We start from the raw sequence: 19,526 nt of genomic DNA, 5'->3' as shown, positions 1-19,526 counted from the left end.
AGCAACTCTGACTTATCAGAGTTGCATTTTAAGCCATGACATCTGAACCACTCAAACACCGCACCCAGGCAATCCCTGATCTTTATGCCATCAAATGACCCACCCCTATCACATGTGAACAGGAGTTGGGTGTCATCGGCATAGGACACGATCTGGGCGCCGAAAGATTCCGCGACTTCCGCCAGAGGGGCCATAAAGATGTTAAACAGCATAGGGCTGAGAATGGAGCCCTGCGGGACTCCCACCTCTAGCGGAGCCATATCAGCGGAAAAAGGAGGCGCCCAGATCGTTTGTCGGCGGTCGGCCAGAAATGATTTTAGCCAATTCCACACCGTTCCGCGAAGGCCACACTCCCAGAGTCTTATAAGGAGGACATCATGAGGAACGGTGTCGAAAGCCGCCGACAGGTCAAGCATGACTAACACGGCCTTTCCCCCCAAATCGAGTACTTCCCTGATGGCATCAGTTACCTCCAGCAGAGCCGACTCCGTGCTAAAATTAGAGCGGAAGCCGGACTGCGAGGTGTGCAACAGGTCGTTTCCTTCGATGAAACTGGAAATTGTCCTGTGCACATAGCGCTCGGCCACTTTTGCCAGAGCAGGGAGAAGGGAGATTGGCCTGTAATTGGCATGTATGAGGGGGTCCAAGGTGGGTTTTTTGAGCAGTGGTAGAATCATGGCCCGCTTCCAGGCCTGAGGCACCTCCCCTGTCGACAAGGATGTATTCAGCAGGGGATTCACCAAGATGTTAATGGCGGATGCCACTTTCCCCAAGCATTTTGCCGGGCATGGATCTAGAGGAGAGCCGGATTTCAAGCCGGACAAAAGCTCCAAAGATGTACTAAGATCCATGGGAGGGAATACAGAGAGGAAAGGGCCGTGACCTTCCACAGAGCATGGTAGCGTTAGATGGCTCAAATCCGATTGCGCACTAGAGAGAGAGGCCTGGATGGCTGTGATCTTACTGACAAAGAAGGTGGCAAGTTGTTGTATCCAGGCGTCCGTATGAGTGTGGTTAGGTCTGTTTGTAAATACATAGCTTAGAAAACGACTCTTCCGATTGGCTTTAGAATTTTACTTCAGTCTGCACTGCTCATTGAGGCTTCTGCGCTTTATATGCTTAAGACTGGTGGTGATTTAGTTACCACATGCTTAGATGTGTGAAGGACTGTACCATTGCATGAGAACAGGCCTGTGTGTATTGCTGTATACTAGTTCTGGGTGCGATTGCTGGTGTGAGTGCTTGCATGGGGCATTGACATCCACTGCACTTTGATGTGTGTACACCCGTAATTATCCTCTTTTCTGGATAGAGTACTTTCCCATACTACCCTCTTTGCATTTGTAAATGTAAAGAGAATGAGGATATGTGGCATTCATTCTCTTCATATAATATGTGTCTGTCATGAAAAACGCTGTGACACCCTACGTTGGGATGAGTAGCGCTTGAAAAACAATTAAATACATGTTAGAGGGGGCTATGGAAAGATGATGGGCACTGTTAGAAGAGGTCAGTGATGGAATTATGGAGAAGGTGGTCGTTTTGAGGGCATATTAAAGGTTTGTCGCACTGCCAATGCCTGCCCTGCACCATACAGTAATGATTTCCAGTGGCCCCAGCCAGGAAGGAATGATCACCGATGCCCGGGATGTATTGACTGTCAGTGGACTCAGCTGTAGTGAGGTGCCTTTGGTGTCACTGGGCATGGCTTTGATCCATTCCAACAATGTATCTTGGCTAGTGGTATCTATGAAGCAAATAGGCGCTTCCAGAATGCTTTATTTCCAAAACTGCGATTTCTTATTAAGAAATCACAATTTAGCAATTTCCTAATTGGTGATTTCATAATACTAAATGTGAATCTGTAGGAATTGCTATTAGGAAATCGCAGGCTACGTACATTCCAATTTGCAATTCTCAGATAGCGATTTGTACTTGATTTGCGATCTGGTAATCACAGTTTTGGAATTTCATACATATAGGCTTCGTTTTTTTAGGTCGAGCTTAGAGGCAGCGTGCATGCGCTGCTCTGCGAGGCATGATGTAATCTTCTGTGGGCATTGAACACGCCCAGCTCGTGTTGATTGGCTGCTTTGTCTGCCCTTAAACAGACCATTGCTTTTGTTGGTAAACAGTGGACATGTGTTCCACCTTGTGTCTGTTTTGTTCCTGCCATGGCGGCCGCCCCAGCTATAAGGATCCTTCCAGTAGTGGGTAAATGTTTTCTTTTAGTGCATATCTTTTCCTTTGCGTCGTTTCCTTGCCACTCGTGGGTGCACAGCGCTGCCTCTTGAGCCAGTTTAGTATTTTGTCTAACTTGGCCCGGGCGAAACCCTTGCCTCTGGGCTTCCCACTGTTTCACCATCTCAAACAAAATAAAGTGCCTCAGCTGTGCGCATAGGACCAAGAGTGCTGCAGCTTCAGAGGTCTCGGTTTACCACATGACGTCGAGAAGGTTCGGGTAAAACGTTAGATTCAAGGTATTTTAATGTACAGTGCTAAAAGATGCTCGCAAACCAAAGCTGTGGTGTTATAGGGTGACCAACTGGCATGGGTGTGAATTCAGGACGGGGAGTGTAAAAATTCAGGACGGAGGGTCAAAATTCAGGACAAAAATTCGGTACAAAGGGCAAGTTTTACCGACACTACAAATTAGGTTGTGCAATAGTATGCAAGTAAATAGACAACAAACATAAGTACAAGTCAAAGTAAGTTTATATTAGGTTAAAAAGTAGTACAGCACACCAAGTGAAATTTAACCACGGAAATAACAGTTTTGACACCGGTAATATTAGTTTTGGTGCTAGCGTTTGAAATTATATTTTTTCTCTGAACTAGCACACTTCAGAAGTTCTTTGTTCTTAAGCGCTAATTGGTAAAAGTCAGCACACGAATGTTTCATGTTCGCCTGGATCTGCAATTCTGCCTTGACAAGATCCACATCACACCTATTTCGTGTGTCAGTCCAGGTGAACTTCAACTGAGAAAAAATCCTTTCAGTAGGTGCATTACTGCCTGGCAAACTAAGTATGAATGATATAATTTTTTTTATGTTAGGGACATCACAAGGCAACTTGGACAAAACATTCAGCCATTTCTGCACACATGGCAAGTCTGTGCCTGCCACAGCTCGCATAGCGGGAACAATTACACTGTACTCGTTAAATAAATGTTGCAGTTCCAAATGCTGGGTCAAGCGAACTGCATCGGCAGCTTTGCAGAGCTGCTGGAAAGTGAGAGGTTCTCTTAAGCAGCATGGTTCTATTGCTGCCAAATAATGGCTCTCTGAAAAATCAAACCATTTTTCCAGGTACTTTAAGGAGCGCTCCAAAAATTTCAAAAAATCGCCCTTCATGCTTGCGCTCAACTCCGAATCATGGGACACTAAATAGCTGTGCACTTGGAAACCAAAGAACAGATTCTCCACTCTGTCCTTTAAGTTGTTCCTTAATATTGTGAAGATGCCTGGTACCTCTGGGGCACTCAGCTCATCCTTCTCCAGCTGCAGGATACAAGTGTTAAAAATTACCAAAATGTCGTGCACAAAAAAAAGATAAACCTCGCCTTGTGACATAGTGGCCTCCCCACTTTCAAGTCCTAGAAAATCCCATATTGCTCTGGGTGTTTTTTCGGGCCCAAGGGAAAGGAAATAAGATTTTAGCGCTTCCCAGCACTTCAACAGTCGCGCAATGGCTGGGAACAACGTGAGCCACCGTGTTGGGACATGCCGACACAAAGGCTGCCACTCTAGGTCCACAAAAGCGAAAAACTCTTTCAACTCCGCTGTCCGCTTTGCGGAAGAAGAGAAATGGCTGTAGACTTTTAGAACAAAAGATTCTACATCCATTAAAAGTCCATTAATAGCATGTTTAGCACAGTTATGTAGGATATGGGCAGAACAGTTTGCAGGCAGAATGTCTCCATTTGCTCCCTTCAAGAGCTGGAACACAGAATGATGTCGTCCATAGTTGACACTTGCGTTGTCCCCACAGTATGCCGCGACCTGCTCCATTTTCAAACCATGGTTGTGTAATTTTGTGGTGATCTGCTGTGCAATAGCTGTAGCAGTCTCTGCTGCATCCTCGTAGAAATCCAGCAGAGTGTAGGCCACACCGGAGGTGAAATTAAAGTGCCGCAACAAAAGTGGGTAGAGTTTAATGTTACCTTTGTTTGAGGCATCACTGCAAACAGAAAAATACCCATCTTTTAAGTCTTCTTGTGCTTGCTGCAACGATAGAGGTGCAAGCACATTCACAGTGATGCTTGATGCCTTGGTGCGGCCACAGGATGCTTTCATCGCAATGGAGGAGTCTGGATACATTATTTTGCTTAGCTTGATGCCACAATCCAGGGAGCGGTAGGAGATGTGATGCTTCACAGCATGGTACACCTGAGTCACCTCAGCAGCTGTGACCTAAAATGTAAAAAAAGAATACACAGAGGTATAAGTACACAAAGAAAATCTCCATTGGTGAAGAAAACAGTAGCCACAATGGCATTTAGAACTGCAAATTTAAACTAAAGTGTCAGCTGGTAACCCAAAAGCAATTATGATGTGCTCTTAATATAAACAGAATGAGAAACACGCGGGAAAAGCAAACGGACTGCAAACACTGCTGCACATTTAAAGAAAGTAACAGAAAATTGTTAGATGGATCGCCTATTCAGTTTGGGAGTCTTAAGAGTGTGACAAAGCAAGAAGAGTGTACATGAATTACATAAAACCAATGTCACATTATGAAGCATGCAATGACTTACTTTGGATATTTCTGGCTGGAAGCTTGGTTGCAGGTAAGATGAAATTGAGGCCATCTTCGCCCTGCCTGAGGCATTTTTCTTATGCTGTGCTCCTGCCACATGGGTTTTGCTATCACGCTCTCCTCCATGGGCAATGGAAAAGTCTTTATTGCAGAGGTTGCACCTGGCCTTGTACACATCTTCTGACACCTTGTGGATGTTGCGGTGTGAAAGTTCCCATTCTGGCCTGTACTTCACAAAATGCTTTTTTGCTCGTTTCTTGGGTGGCTCTTGCATGGAGTTTGCCTGCGATGTAGAGGTTGCATCCGAATATTGCTCGCTCTCCGATGTGAAGAATTCCTCTGCAGCACCTTCGACTGACTCATAATCTGACATTGTATTTTTTACCTTTAAGTACTCTGTAAAATACCCAACACATTTGCTTGTATATCCATACTGTATTCAATGAAGAAAATAAAACATAACGGGCGCTTACTTTCCCCTCACTCGCTGGACTGCCCCCTCACCAATCCTGGCCATAGTGAAATAGAAGGACTTCTATGAAGCCCAATAAGTCTTAAAGGCTCCGTCTAACCAGGCCCAGTGTTAAGTTGAAAGCTCAAGTGAAAACACACATGCATTAGGGTAAACTATATAAAAGGGTGCACTTACATTTGGCATGACCTACCCCATAAATCCCTAGTAGATTATAGAGTAGGGGTGTTAATCTACCAATAAATCCATAGTATATAATAGGCCTGCATTAGGCTAAAGTATATAAAAGAGTGCACTTACATTTGGCATGACCTACTCTTTAAATCCCTAATATATTATAGGGTAGGGGTATTAAACCTACCTATAAGTCCCTAGTATAAAACAGGGCCTGGCTGTTTTGAGGCCAGCAGCCCTTTCTGCACTTGCTTGTTTGCACTGCTGAGTGCCTGAGGCCAAAGTACTACTGCACTTTTCATAAATTGCCCCCCCCCCCCACAAAAACGCCCCACTGTGTAGGCTATGTTATCCTCCCACTCACTGCATCACCTTTTGTAATGCAATATGTGTTGTAATTACGTGACTTACATGTATTGATATTACAAATAATGGCTTTTAATTGTTTTTAATAATGAATACTTAAATAAAAGTTATTGTAATAGCTTAAACTTTTGAAAATTACTTTTGTGAAGATTATGTTAAGTGTATTTTATTGTGACGAAAATCCAAGAACAGAAGTGAAATATTAACATCTTTTTGTTACATTTGTAATAAAGCTTGAAACATTGAGAGAACATATTTGAACCAGTTGTTGTTGAATGGTTGCACAGATTGATGCTGTGGTGGCGCTGAGTGATGTCGAACAAGTGATGCTGTGGCTTTCAGTGATGCTGTGGTAGCGCATAGTGATGTTGTGGTGCTCCTGAGTGATGCTGTGGTGGTGCTGAGTGATGCTGTATGCTATGCTATGTTTTGCTATCCTATGTTTTGATTTATGTTTTGTTTTTGCTTTGTTTTGCTATGTTTTGTTGTTATGCTTGGTTTATGCTATGCTTGGTTATGCTATGCTTGGGTATGCTATGCTTGTGAGGGTGTGTTTACAATTTGTAACAGCCTGCCTGTTTCAGTGACCTCGCAAAATAGGGCATCAAAGAGCTAAAATTGATAATAAATTCAAAGGTGTTGTGAAGAGTGACCCCCCCCCAAATCCTTAAAATGCGACTTGAAATTGCACAAGGGAGAATATAGTATGACAGCATATTAAAATAAGAATAATCTCAACCGAACGTATTGCAACTCAACCTAAGTAAATAAAAAATAAAATTAAACATCACCAACAACGTTCAACATGTCACCTCACCCAAAAATAACTCCACATACTGAGTGCCTAAAGTAATGCAACTTAGCACTCTAGTGAGCGCAATGTAATGAGCTTGATACAGCCATGCTATGCTATATTAAACTCATAACATTGCGCGGACTAGAGTGCTGAGTTGCCTTTAGGCACTGAGTATGTGGAGTTTTTTTGGTGAGGTGACAACTTGTGCATACTACTATCACGCACATGATTAGGCCTAAACATAATACTGTGACTGGAGAGTCAGCTGTTTTAGGCTGATCTGGTCACCAGAGGCTGAGGCACAGGGGAATCTCAGACAAACTTAAACAAACGTGGGCTAGGAAGTCAGAGGCGGACTTGCCTACAGGGACATTTTATGTTTGCACCTTAATTGTGCCAGTACCGTAAAATATTCTTAATTTAACACTGCCTCCTCTATTAAAACTTGCCCGAGTTCTGCTTGCATTGTCTGATCCTGAGTATGTGCAATTTCTTTCTGTTCTTGAGACTTAGTTCAGGTAACAGGCAGTGCTTTTTTCCATACTCCGTGCTAACATAGGTTGGATAAAACCTCTGTTATCCATCTCTTAGCATTTAAATAATAAGAAATATGAATAGGAGGAATTTACTAAGAATGTTGAGGGGGGCTGGTTCTCGTTCTTTAGGGAGTAGACCTTTTAAGGACACAGAAAATAAAAAGGTGTTGTCCTAATCACACATATTACTGCTTTGCAAGTTACGTAAGTGAGAGCACCCCATTAACATTGTGGAAAGGCATGAGTGCATTTCACCTGCAGGATGGACCTGTGTTTTTTATTCATTTTGTTCCAAACATGTCTTCTCTTTAATATTTATACCACGAGGGGCACTTTAATCTCTGTAGAAGGGTTGTGTCTTTGGAAAGTGATCTGCACCTGGGACTTCTCATTTACAACATGCAGCTAGGCGGTTGAGCAGTAGAAATGAGTGGTAATCGGGTTTCCTCTCTTTGTAACCTCTGTGCCGTTTACTGAAGGTAAATTCTGTTAAGCGGCAATGTCAATTTCAGGGACCAGGACTTATTATTCATCATATTTGTGCCAGAGAAAGAGAGAGAAGCAGATAAGGGAGGAAGAGAAAAACAGAAAAGCAGTGACAAAGGGAGAAAGCAGGTATTACAAAGAACATTCAAGTGTAAGTAGACAGGAAGTTTCAACGGTTGAAGGAAGAGGCAGGAGATGGAATCAAAAGTAGCAGCTTGGCATTCTGCAACCACAGCATTGGGCAGCGCTAGCAGTGGGCGCCTATAAAAAAAACCTTGCACTTCTGCACTGTAAACATTTTTTAGGAAACACTATGTCCGCTTCAGTGTAAAATAGGATTGCCTTCAGCACTCTGCAAAGACGGGCCTGACTCGGTCCATCATATATTCTTTTTTAGGGTCTGAATTTGATTTCCGTGTAAACTTCTGTATGATTACAGTACATCCTAGTCTAGCAATTCCTTTTGTTATTTATGCATCAAATAACATGGAGTATTTTAGAAAAAGATATTAAAAACTTTTAGGAATAGAATTCTTGATCCTCCCCTTCTCGGTGAACCCCCAGCAAACGGCAGGAAGGTTGGGAAGTGTTAAGTAAATAAATAAGAGATTATAGGAAGAAAAGCAGACATCGCAGTTTTGATCACCCACAGGGTGTGCGCCACCTTTTATTCTTCGCGTGGTTGAAATATGGAGTATCATCGAGTTTGGTCATCTTAAACAAATGCGTTTACTAAGCTATGCAGCTGATAGCATGTAAACATTATAAGTCGACAACTTTTTTGGTTCTATATGTATCTCTGCCAAAAAAGAGAAATTAGTCAGGATGCAGCTGCAACTAATATGCATCAGTTTGGGAATCCTGGAATAATCAGGAAGAGAGGGACAAGAAAAGACAGTTGAGAAATGGACTCCTTAATGGGACATATAAAATGTGTTCCTGTTTGACAAAACAGGTAATCCTCGTGCGGTTTTGAGTTTCTGAGTGGTCTGCTGAGCAGAGCGACCACGAAGACCATGGGCCCTGCATCAGGGAAACTGTTAGGAGAGCAAGTGGGGCTAACAGGTGGCTGAAAGGATTTATGCAGACCCCAGCGTTAACACCAAGCACATTACATTAATCTAGAGCAGGGTTTGCTTTTAAACGACATTATCATTTTACTAGTAAAACATTGAGAAAACGTGCCGATGCATCTTCTGGAGAAAAATAAAATGTACATACGCCAAACCACATTTAAAAAAAATGTTCGCATAAACAGTATGAATGAAGTGAAATCAAAATACGCTCATGCTAAAAGTCAACACATTTTTTATCTGTTTTTGTGCTTTGTATTTGGATTTTATAGAACATTGTATTAACGCACACAAGTGTTTGAACTCACCGATCACCAAATCGAAATGCGGTGGTGTTTGCTGGGCCGGCGGGTCCACGGTAGACTGGTGGGGAGTGGATTCTGGTGCGGGTCTTTCGCCTCTGGCAGACTGGCAGTAGCAGCACACGGGAGCCTACAGGTCAGAGGTCGCGCCCAGGCCCCGAAAATGTTTAAAGAGGTAAAGGCTCGAAACGTGCGACGCACGTCCAGAAGTACCATGGTTGGGTACCCTAAAGGTGTTCTCATTGGCTCTGAATCTGGGCCAATGAGAACACTCCTGCAGGTGTAGCAGCGAGCTCTAGGGTTGGCTGAGGGCTTTCAAGCCAACCCTAGATCGCTTTGTTTGTTCTCCACCTCAAACAATGGAGCAATGGTTGGCTAAAAAAGGCATATGATTGGCTGTCAAGCAACAGGGGCTAAAATTACGGACAAATGGCGTCCGTTAAAGAAACCTTCACGGACAACGGACAGACGGCCGACATTACGGACTGTCCGTGAAATTTACGGACGCTTGGTCACCCTAGTTGTTACATAACGAGTCATAACTAAAGACTACGGCGGGCGCATCATGGGAGTAACTCATAACAAAAAAGTTCATGAACCTAAGTTTAATTTTACTAAGAAAAACTACTTGCTGTTCTCGACCCAACCACCAGATGGCAATAGTGTGCTTAGCTTGTGAATCCACAACAGATTTGAGTTGTACGAGTCACAGGAGGTGTATCGATTATTACAAGGAGTCGCTTTTCTCTTCAGGGCCATCCGAACTAAAAGACCACCTCCTCCTCCATTCTGCCTGTTATTCCTTATTCATGGATCAATGTAGTCCTGTTGCCTTCCGTTACATCTGATGGTGGGACCTAGACAAAATCAGGGAATCTCACTGTTTTCATGCTTCTTGCAAAGGGTGTTAGAGGAAATGGAACTAGGCCCAAAACGACTGTTGTAGGCCAGTTGTGGGGCAATATATAGTGCTCCCTTATGCTGGATGTTTGGGGGTTGCAAGGAACTTGTTGACACTCGTGCAGATGAGCAGGATGGGTTACCGCCAACACTCCTTTGAATGATAAAGCATGTCCGGACCAGCCATAATGCAATGGCAAGGAGAGTGTTGAGACGTCGAACACCCTAAATGTGTCACTTGACTAGACGTGAGAGACGGGGCATCCCAGAGCCAAGACAGCGATGAACAAACAAGAGGAATCAAGCTATCTGATAAACCATGGGCCTGAAGGGATGTGGTTATCCCCTGCTTTAAGGTGAGCTTCTGGTGGGATCCTTGAGCGAAAGCACAAATCTACAGTGGTGAGTTTGACAAGAAGCACCTTTAAGGATGTGTTTCATATGCAGCAGGATTTTACATGCAGCATTGGACTCCTGAGCCAGTCGGCTCCAAACAGAAGCAGGAGTGAAATAGAATGAGTAAAGGGCATTCCCTGCTCTTCAACCTATGAATGAGGGGAGCATCAAAGCACACTTGCTTATGCACCGCTTGAACCAAGAGCATTTTGGCAGCCACCATCGCTTCACTAGAGACCTGATACTTAAAAGCAGGAATTCTGAAGGCCAAGCTACACTGTGCATGAATGAAGCCCAAATCTCACAGTTAAGAGCCTCCAGGGCTGCATTATATTGTGGTACTTTGTCACTGTCCAGTGCTATCGCATGTCCTGGCACTGACTGCTTTTGTAACCGCCCACTGCTGCCGTTTCGCTGCACTGCCTCACTCTCACAACCTACCATATGCAGTTATGGATGTATGCCCAGCGCAATACACTCTTGCAGCGCACACTGGCACAGCTGGTTCTCTGTTCCTTGCACTCCATAGTGTGCTAGCACTGCATTGCTCGCTGTCCAGTATATGCAGAGCTCGTGTACACTGACATTGCTTGTACATGCAGTGTGCTATGCATTACCTAGCTCTCCCTACCCAGTGCAGGCAGTGCTGCAGTGTACTGTTGTGCTGCTTCAGTATCACTGTGCCTTACGCTGCATAGTGTGCTAGCACTGCATTGCTCGCTGTCCAGTATATGCAGAGCTCGTGTACACTGACATTGCTTGTACATGCAGTGTGCTATGCATTACCTAGCTCTCCCTACCCAGTGCAGGCAGTGCTGCAGTGTGCTGTTGTGCTGCTTCAGTATCACTGTGCCTTACGATGCATAGTGTGCTAGCACTGCATTGCTCGCTGTCCAGTATATGCCGAGCTCGTGTACACTGACATTGCCTTGTACATGCAGTGTGCTATGCATTACCTAGCTCTCCCTACCCAGTGCAGGCAGTGCTGCAGTGTACTGTTGTGCTGCTTCAGTATCTCTGTGCCTTACGCTGCTTAGTGTGCTAGCACTGCATTGCTCGCTGTCCAGTATATGCCGAGCTCGTGTACACTGACATTGCCTTGTATATGCAGTGTGCTATGCATTACCTAGCTCTCCCTACCCAGTGCAGGCAGTGCTGCAGTGTACTGTTGTGCTGCTTCAGTATCTCTGTGCCTTACGCTGCATAGTGTGCTAGCACTGCATTGCTCGCTGTCCAGTATATGCCGAGCTCGTGTACACTGACATTGCCTTGTATATGCAGTGTGCTATGCATTACCTAGCTCTCCCTACCCAGTGCAGGCAGTGCTGCAGTGTACTGTTGTGCTGCTTCAGTATCTCTGTGCCTTACGCTGCATAGTGTGCTAGCACTGCATTGCTCCCTGTCCAGTATATGCCGAGCTCGTGTACACTGACATTGCCTTGTACATGCAGTGTGCTATGCATTACCTAGCTCTCCCTACCCAGTGCAGGCAGTGCTGCAGTGTACTGTTGTGCTGCTTCAGTATCACTGTGCCTTACGCTGCATAGTGTGCTAGCACTGCATTGCTCCCTGTCCAGTATATGCCGAGCTAGTGTACACTGACATTGCCTTGTATATGCAGTGTGCTATGCATTACCTAGCTCTCCCTACCCAGTGCAGGCAGTGCTGCAGTGTACTGTTGTGCTGCTTCAGTATCACTGTGCCTTACGCTGAATAGTGTGCTAGCACTGCATTGCTCGCTATCCAGTATATGCCGAGCTTGTGTACACTGACATTGCCTTGTATATGCAGTGTGCTGTGCATTACCTAGCTCTCCCTACCCAGTGCAGGCAGTGCTGCAGTGTACTGTTGTGCTGCTTCAGTATCTCTGTGCCTTACGCTGCATAGTGTGCTAGCACTGCATTGCTCCCTGTCCAGTATATGCCGAGCTCGTGTACACTGACATTGCCTTGTATATGCAGTGTGCTATGCATTACCTAGCTCTCCCTACCCAGTGCAGGCAGTGCTGCAGTGTACTGTTGTGCTGCTTCAGTATCTCTGTGCCTTACGCTGCATAGTGTGCTAGCACTGCATTGCTCGCTGTCCAGTATATGCAGAGCTCGTGTACACTGACATTGCCTTGTACATGCAGTGTGCTATGCATTACCTAGCTCTCCCTACCCAGTGCAGGCAGTGCTGCAGTGTACTGTTTTGCTGCTTCAGTATCTCTGTGCCTTACGCTGCATAGTGTGCTAGCACTGCATTGCTCGCTGTCCAGTATATTCAGAGCTTGTGTACACTGACATTGCTTGTACATGCAGTGTGCTATGCATTACCTAGCTCTCCCTACCCAGTGCAGGCAGTGCTGTAGTGTACTGTTGTGCTGCTTCAGTATCACTGTGCCTTACGCTGCATAGTGTGCTAGTACTGCATTGCTCGCTGTCCAGTATATGCCGAGCTCGTGTACACTGACATTGCTTGTACATGCAGTGTGCTATGCATTACCTAGCTCTCCCTACCCAGTGCAGGCAGTGCTGCAGTGTACTGTTGTGCTGCTTCAGTATCACTGTGGCTTACGCTTCATAGTGTGCTATCACTGCATTGCTCGCTGTCCAGTATATGCAGAGCTCGTGTACACTGATATTGCTTGTACATGCAGTGTGCTATGCATTACCTAGCTCTCCCTACCCAGTGCAGGCAGTGCTGCAGTGCAATGCTGTGCAGCTTCAGTATCTCTGTGCCTTATGCTGCATAGTGTGCTAGCACTGCATTGCTCTCTGTCCAGTATATGCAGAGCTCGTGTACACTGACATTGCCTTGTACATGCAGTGTGCTATGCATTACCTAGCTCTCCCTACCCAGTGCAGGCAGTGCTGCAGTGTACTGCTGTGCCGTTCAGTATTACTGTGCCTTACGCTGCATAGTGTGCTAGCACTGCATTGCTCTCTGTCCAGTATATGCAGAGCTCGTGTACACTGACATTGCTTATACTTGCAGTGTGCTATGCATTACCTAGCTCTCCCTACCCAGTGCAGGCAGTGCTGCAGTGTACTGTTGTGCTGCTTCAGTATCTCTGTGCCTTACGCTGCATAGTGTGCTAGCACTGCATTGCTCCCTGTCCAGTATATGCCGAGCTCGTGTACACTGACATTGCCTTGTATATGCAGTGTGCTATGCATTACCTAGCTCTCCCTACCCAGTGCAGGCAGTGCTGCAGTGTACTGTTGTGCTGCTTCAGTATCACTGTGCCTTACGCTGCATAGTGTGCTAGCACTGCATTGCTCCCTGTCCAGTATATGCCGAGCTCGTGTACACTGACATTGCCTTGTATATGCAGTGTGCTATGCATTACCTAGCTCTCCCTACCCAGTGCAGGCAGTGCTGCAGTGTACTGTTGTGCTGCTTCAGTATCACTGTGCCTTACGCTGCATAGTGTGCTAGCACTGCATTGCTCGCTGTCCAGTATATGCCGAGCTTGTGTACACTGACATTGCCTTGTTTATGCAGTGTGCTACGCATTACCTAGCTCTCCCTACCCAGTGCAGGCAGTGCTGCAGTGTACTGTTGTGCTGCTTCAGTATCTCTGTGCCTTACGCTGCATAGTGTGCTAGCACTGCATTGCTCCCTGTCCAGTATATGCCGAGCTCGTGTACACTGACATTGCCTTGTATATGCAGTGTGCTATGCATTACCTAGCTCTCCCTACCCAGTGCAGGCAGTGCTGCAGTGTACTGTTGTGCTGCTTCAGTATCTCTGTGCCTTACGCTGCATAGTGTGCTAGCACTGCATTGCTCGCTGTCCAGTATATGCCGAGCTCGTGTACACTGACATTGCCTTGTATATGCAGTGTGCTATGCATTACCTAGCTCTCCCTACCCAGTGCAGGCAGTGCAGCAGTGTACTGTTGTGCTGCTTCAGTATCTCTGTGCCTTACGCTGCATAGTGTGCTAGCGCTGCATTGCTCCCTGTCCAGTATATGCCGAGCTCGTGTACACTGGCATTGCCTTGTATATGCAATGTGCTATGCATTACCTAGCTCTCCCTACCCAGTGCAGGCAGTGCTGCAGTTTACTGTTGTGCTGCTTCAGTATCTCTGTGCCTTACGCTTCATAGTGTGCTAGCGCTGCATTGCTCGCTGTCCAGTATATGCCGAGCTCGTGTACACTGACATTGCCTTGTATATGCAGTGTGCTATGCATTACCTAGCTCTCCCTACCCAGTGCAGGCAGTGCTGCAGTGTACTGTTGTGCTGCTTCAGTATCTCTGTGCCTTACGCTGCATAGTGTGCTAGCACTGCATTGCTCGCTGTCCAGTATATGCCGAGCTCGTGTACACTGACATTGCCTTGTACATGCAGTGTGCTATGCATTACCTAGCTCTCCCTACCCAGTGCAGGCAGTGCTGCAGTGTACTGTTGTGCTGCTTCAGTATCTCTGTGCCTTACGCTGCATAGTGTGCTAGCACTGCATTGCTCCCTGTCCAGTATATGCCGAGCTCGTGTACACTGACATTGCCTTGTACATGCAGTGTGCTATGCATTACCTAGCTCTCCCTACCCAGTGCAGGCAGTGCTGCAGTGCAATGCTGTGCAGCTTCAGTATCTCTGTGCCTTATGCTGCATAGTGTGCTAGCACTGCATTGCTCGCTGTCCAGTATATGCAGAGCTCGTGTACACTGACATTGCCTTGTACATGCAGTGTGCTATGCATTACCTAGCTCTCCCTACCCAGTGCAGGCAGTGCTGCAGTGTACTGCTGTGCCGTTCAGTATTACTGTGCCTTACGCTGCATAGTGTGCTAGCACTGCATTGCTCTCTGTCCAGTATATGCAGAGCTCGTGTACACTGACATTGCTTATACTTGCAGTGTGCTATGCATTACCTTGCTCTCCCTACCCAGTGCAGGCAGTGCTGCAGTGTACTGTTGTGCTGCTTCAGTATCTCTGTGCCTTACGCTGCATAGTGTGCTAGCACTGCATTGCTCCCTGTCCAGTATATGCCGAGCTCGTGTACACTGACATTGCCTTGTATATGCAGTGTGCTATGCATTACCTAGCTCTCCCTACCCAGTGCAGGCAGTGCTGCAGTGTACTGTTGTGCTGCTTCAGTATCACTGTGCCTTACGCTGCATAGTGTGCTAGCACTGCATTGCTCCCTGTCCAGTATATGCCGAGCTCGTGTACACTGACATTGCCTTGTATATGCAGTGTGCTATGCATTACCTAGCTCTCCCTACCCAGTGCAGGCAGTGCTGCAGTGTACTGTTGTGCTGCTTCAGTATCACTGTGCCTTACGCTGCATAGTGTGCTAGCACTGCATTGCTCGCTGTCCAGTATATGCCGAGCTTGTGTACACTGACATTGCCTTGTTTATGCAGTGTGCTATGCATTACCTAGCTCTCCCTACCCAGTGCAGGCAGTGCTGCAGTGTACTGTTGTGCTGCTTCAGTATCTCTGTGCCTTACGCTGCATAGTGTGCTAGCACTGCATTGCTCCCTGTCCAGTATATGCCGAGCTCGTGTACACTGACATTGCCTTGTATATGCAGTGTGCTATGCATTACCTAGCTCTCCCTACCCAGTGCAGGCAGTGCTGCAGTGTACTGTTGTGCTGCTTCAGTATCTCTGTGCCTTACGCTGCATAGTGTGCTAGCACTGCATTGCTCGCTGTCCAGTATATGCCGAGCTCGTGTACACTGACATTGCCTTGTATATGCAGTGTGCTATGCATTACCTAGCTCTCCCTACCCAGTGCAGGCAGTGCAGCAGTGTACTGTTGTGCTGCTTCAGTATCTCTGTGCCTTACGCTGCATAGTGTGCTAGCGCTGCATTGCTCCCTGTCCAGTATATGCCGAGCTCGTGTACACTGACATTGCCTTGTATATGCAATGTGCTATGCATTACCTAGCTCTCCCTACCCAGTGCAGGCAGTGCTGCAGTTTACTGTTGTGCTGCTTCAGTATCTCTGTGCCTTACGCTTCATAGTGTGCTAGCGCTGCATTGCTCGCTGTCCAGTATATGCCGAGCTCGTGTACACTGACATTGCCTTGTATATGCAGTGTGCTATGCATTACCTAGCTCTCCCTACCCAGTGCAGGCAGTGCTGCAGTGTACTGTTGTGCTGCTTCAGTATCTCTGTGCCTTACGCTGCATAGTGTGCTAGCACTGCATTGCTCGCTGTCCAGTATATGCCGAGCTCGTGTACACTGACATTGCCTTGTACATGCAGTGTGCTATGCATTACCTAGCTCTCCCTACCCAGTGCAGGCAGTGCTGCAGTGTACTGTTGTGCTGCTTCAGTATCTCTGTGCCTTACGCTGCATAGTGTGCTAGCACTGCATTGCTCGCTGTCCAGTATATGCAGAGCTCGTGTACACTGACATTGCTTGTATATGCAGTGTGCTATGCATTACCTAGCTCTCCCTACCCCGTGCAGGCAGTGCTGCAGTGTACTGTTGTGCTGCTTCAGTATCTCTGTGCCTTACGCTGCATAGTGAGCTAGCACTGCATTGCTCGCTGTCCAGTATATGCCGAGCTCGTGTACACTGACATTGCCTTGTACATGCAGTGTGCTATGCATTACCTAGCTCTCCCTACCCAGTGCAGGCAGTGCTGCAGTGTACTGTTGTGCTGCTTCAGTATCTCTGTGCCTTACACTGCATAGTGTGCTAGCACTGCATTGCTCGCTGTCCAGTATATGCAGAGCTCGTGTACACTGACATTGCCTTGTACATGCAGTGTGCTATGCATTACCTAGCTCTCCCTACCCAGTGCAGGCAGTGCTGCAGTGTACTGTTGTCCTGCTTCAGTATCACTGTGCCTTACGCTGCATAGTGTGCTAGCACTGCATTGCTCGCTTTCCAGTATATGCAGAGCTCGTGTACATTGACATTGCTTGTACATGCAGTGTGCTATGCATTACCTAGCTCTCCCTACCCAGTGCAGGCAGTGCTGCAGTGTACTGTTGTGCTGCTTCAGTATCACTGTGGCTTACGCTGCATAGTGTGCTAGCACTGCATTGCTCGCTGTCAAGTATATGCAGAGCTCGTGTACACTGACATTGCTTGTACATGCAGTGTGCTATGCATTACCTAGCTCTCCCTACCCAGTGCAGGCAGTGCTGCAGTGTACTGTTGTGCTGCTTCAGTATCACTGTGCCTTACGCTGCATAGTGTGCTAGCACTGCATTGCTCGCTGTCCAGTATATGCCGAGCTCGTGTACACTGACATTGCCTTGTATATGCAGTGTGCTATGCATTACCTAGCTCTCCCTACCCAGTGCAGGCAGTGCTGCAATGTACTGTTGTGCTGCTTCAGTATCTCTGTGCCTTACACTGCATAGTGTGCTAGCACTGCATTGCTCGCTGTCCAGTATATTCCGAGCTCGTGTACACTGACATTCCCTTGTACATGCAGGGTGCTATGCATTACCTAGCTCTCCCTACCCAGTGCAGGCAGTGCTGCAGTGTACTGTTGTGCTGCTTCAGTATCTCTGTGCCTTACGCTGCATAGTGTGCTAGCACTGCATTGCTCGCTGTCCAGTATATGCCGAGCTCGTGTACACTGACATTCCCTTGTACATGCAGTGTGCTATGCATTACCTAGCTCTCCCTACCCAGTGCAGGCAGTGCTGCAGTGTACTGTTGTGCTGCTTCAGTATCACTGTGCCTTACGCTGCATAGTGTGCAAGCACTGCATTGCTCGCTGTCCAGTATATGCCGAGCTCGTGTACACTGACATTGCCTTGTATATGCAGTGTGCTATGCATTACCTAGCTCTCCCTACCCAGTGCAGGCAGTGCTGCAGTGTACTGTTGTGCTGCTTCAGTATCTCTGTGCCTTACGCTGCATAGTGTGCTAGCACTGCATTGCTCGCTGTCCAGTATATGCAGAGCTCGTGTACACTGACATTGCTTGTATATGCAGTGTGCTATGCATTACCTAGCTCTCCCTACCCAGTGCAGGCAGTGCTGCAGTGTACTGTTGTGCTGCTTCAGTATCACTGTGCCTTACGCTGCATAGTGTGCTAGCACTGCATTGCTCGCTGTCCAGTATATGCAGAGCTCGTGTACACTGACATTGCTTGTACATGCAGTGTGCTATGCATTACCTAGCTCTCCCTACCCAGTGCAGGCAGTGCTGCAGTGTGCTGTTGTGCTGCTTCAGTATCACTGTGCCTTACGCTGCATAGTGTGCTAGCACTGCATTGCTCGCTGTCCAGTATATGCCGAGCTCGTGTACACTGACATTGCCTTGTACATGCAGTGTGCTATGCATTACCTAGCTCTCCCTACCCAGTGCAGGCAGTGCTGCAGTGTACTGTTGTGCTGCTTCAGTATCTCTGTGCCTTACGCTGCTTAGTGTGCTAGCACTGCATTGCTCGCTGTCCAGTATATGCCGAGCTCGTGTACACTGACATTGCCTTGTATATGCAGTGTGCTATGCATTACCTAGCTCTCCCTACCCAGTGCAGGCAGTGCTGCAGTGTACTGTTGTGCTGCTTCAGTATCTCTGTGCCTTACGCTGCATAGTGTGCTAGCACTGCATTGCTCGCTGTCCAGTATATGCCGAGCTCGTGTACACTGACATTGCCTTGTATATGCAGTGTGCTATGCATTACCTAGCTCTCCCTACCCAGTGCAGGCAGTGCTGCAGTGTACTGTTGTGCTGCTTCAGTATCTCTGTGCCTTACGCTGCATAGTGTGCTAGCACTGCATTGCTCCCTGTCCAGTATATGCCGAGCTCGTGTACACTGACATTGCCTTGTACATGCAGTGTGCTATGCATTACCTAGCTCTCCCTACCCAGTGCAGGCAGTGCTGCAGTGTACTGTTGTGCTGCTTCAGTATCACTGTGCCTTACGCTGCATAGTGTGCTAGCACTGCATTGCTCCCTGTCCAGTATATGCCGAGCTAGTGTACACTGACATTGCCTTGTATATGCAGTGTGCTATGCATTACCTAGCTCTCCCTACCCAGTGCAGGCAGTGCTGCAGTGTACTGTTGTGCTGCTTCAGTATCACTGTGCCTTACGCTGAATAGTGTGCTAGCACTGCATTGCTCGCTATCCAGTATATGCCGAGCTTGTGTACACTGACATTGCCTTGTATATGCAGTGTGCTGTGCATTACCTAGCTCTCCCTACCCAGTGCAGGCAGTGCTGCAGTGTACTGTTGTGCTGCTTCAGTATCTCTGTGCCTTACGCTGCATAGTGTGCTAGCACTGCATTGCTCCCTGTCCAGTATATGCCGAGCTCGTGTACACTGACATTGCCTTGTATATGCAGTGTACT

General features: G+C 47.0%; 2 protein-coding genes across 3 annotated transcripts in view; one reads left to right on the top strand and one right to left on the bottom strand.

Annotated features, from left to right (window-relative positions):
* FHIP1B (FHF complex subunit HOOK interacting protein 1B) overlaps positions 1-19,526 on the top strand; it is a 436,229-nt gene that overhangs the window by 268,654 nt on the left and 148,049 nt on the right. The window lies entirely within an intron of this gene.
* Positions 2,698-5,133, bottom strand: LOC144772105 (uncharacterized). Its single transcript, XM_078656281.1, has 2 exons — positions 4,759-5,133; positions 2,698-4,414 (listed from the first exon to the last, which is right to left on the bottom strand). The coding sequence occupies exons 1-2, from the start codon at positions 5,131-5,133 to the stop codon at positions 2,804-2,806; spliced, it is 1,986 nt and encodes a 661-aa protein (XP_078512407.1). The 3' UTR covers positions 2,698-2,803.

The sequence above is a fragment of the Lissotriton helveticus genome, chromosome 8 (genome assembly GCF_964261635.1).
Source record: "Lissotriton helveticus chromosome 8, aLisHel1.1, whole genome shotgun sequence".
In the NCBI taxonomy this organism is placed as follows: Eukaryota; Metazoa; Chordata; class Amphibia; order Caudata; family Salamandridae; genus Lissotriton; species Lissotriton helveticus.
The sequence above is the reverse complement of the archived record's forward strand: the minus strand, read 5'-3'. Positions and strand labels throughout refer to the sequence as shown.

Bases quoted from the DNA above. Each gene is read 5' to 3' on its own strand.
- LOC144772105 (XM_078656281.1), bottom strand. From the start codon at position 5,133: ATGTCAGATTATGAGTCAGTCGAAGGTGCTGCAGAGGAATTCTTCACA. The intron at 4,415-4,758 runs GTAAGTCATTGC...TTTACATTTTAG, and splicing joins TCCAGCCAGAAATATCCAAA to GTCACAGCTGCTGAGGTGAC.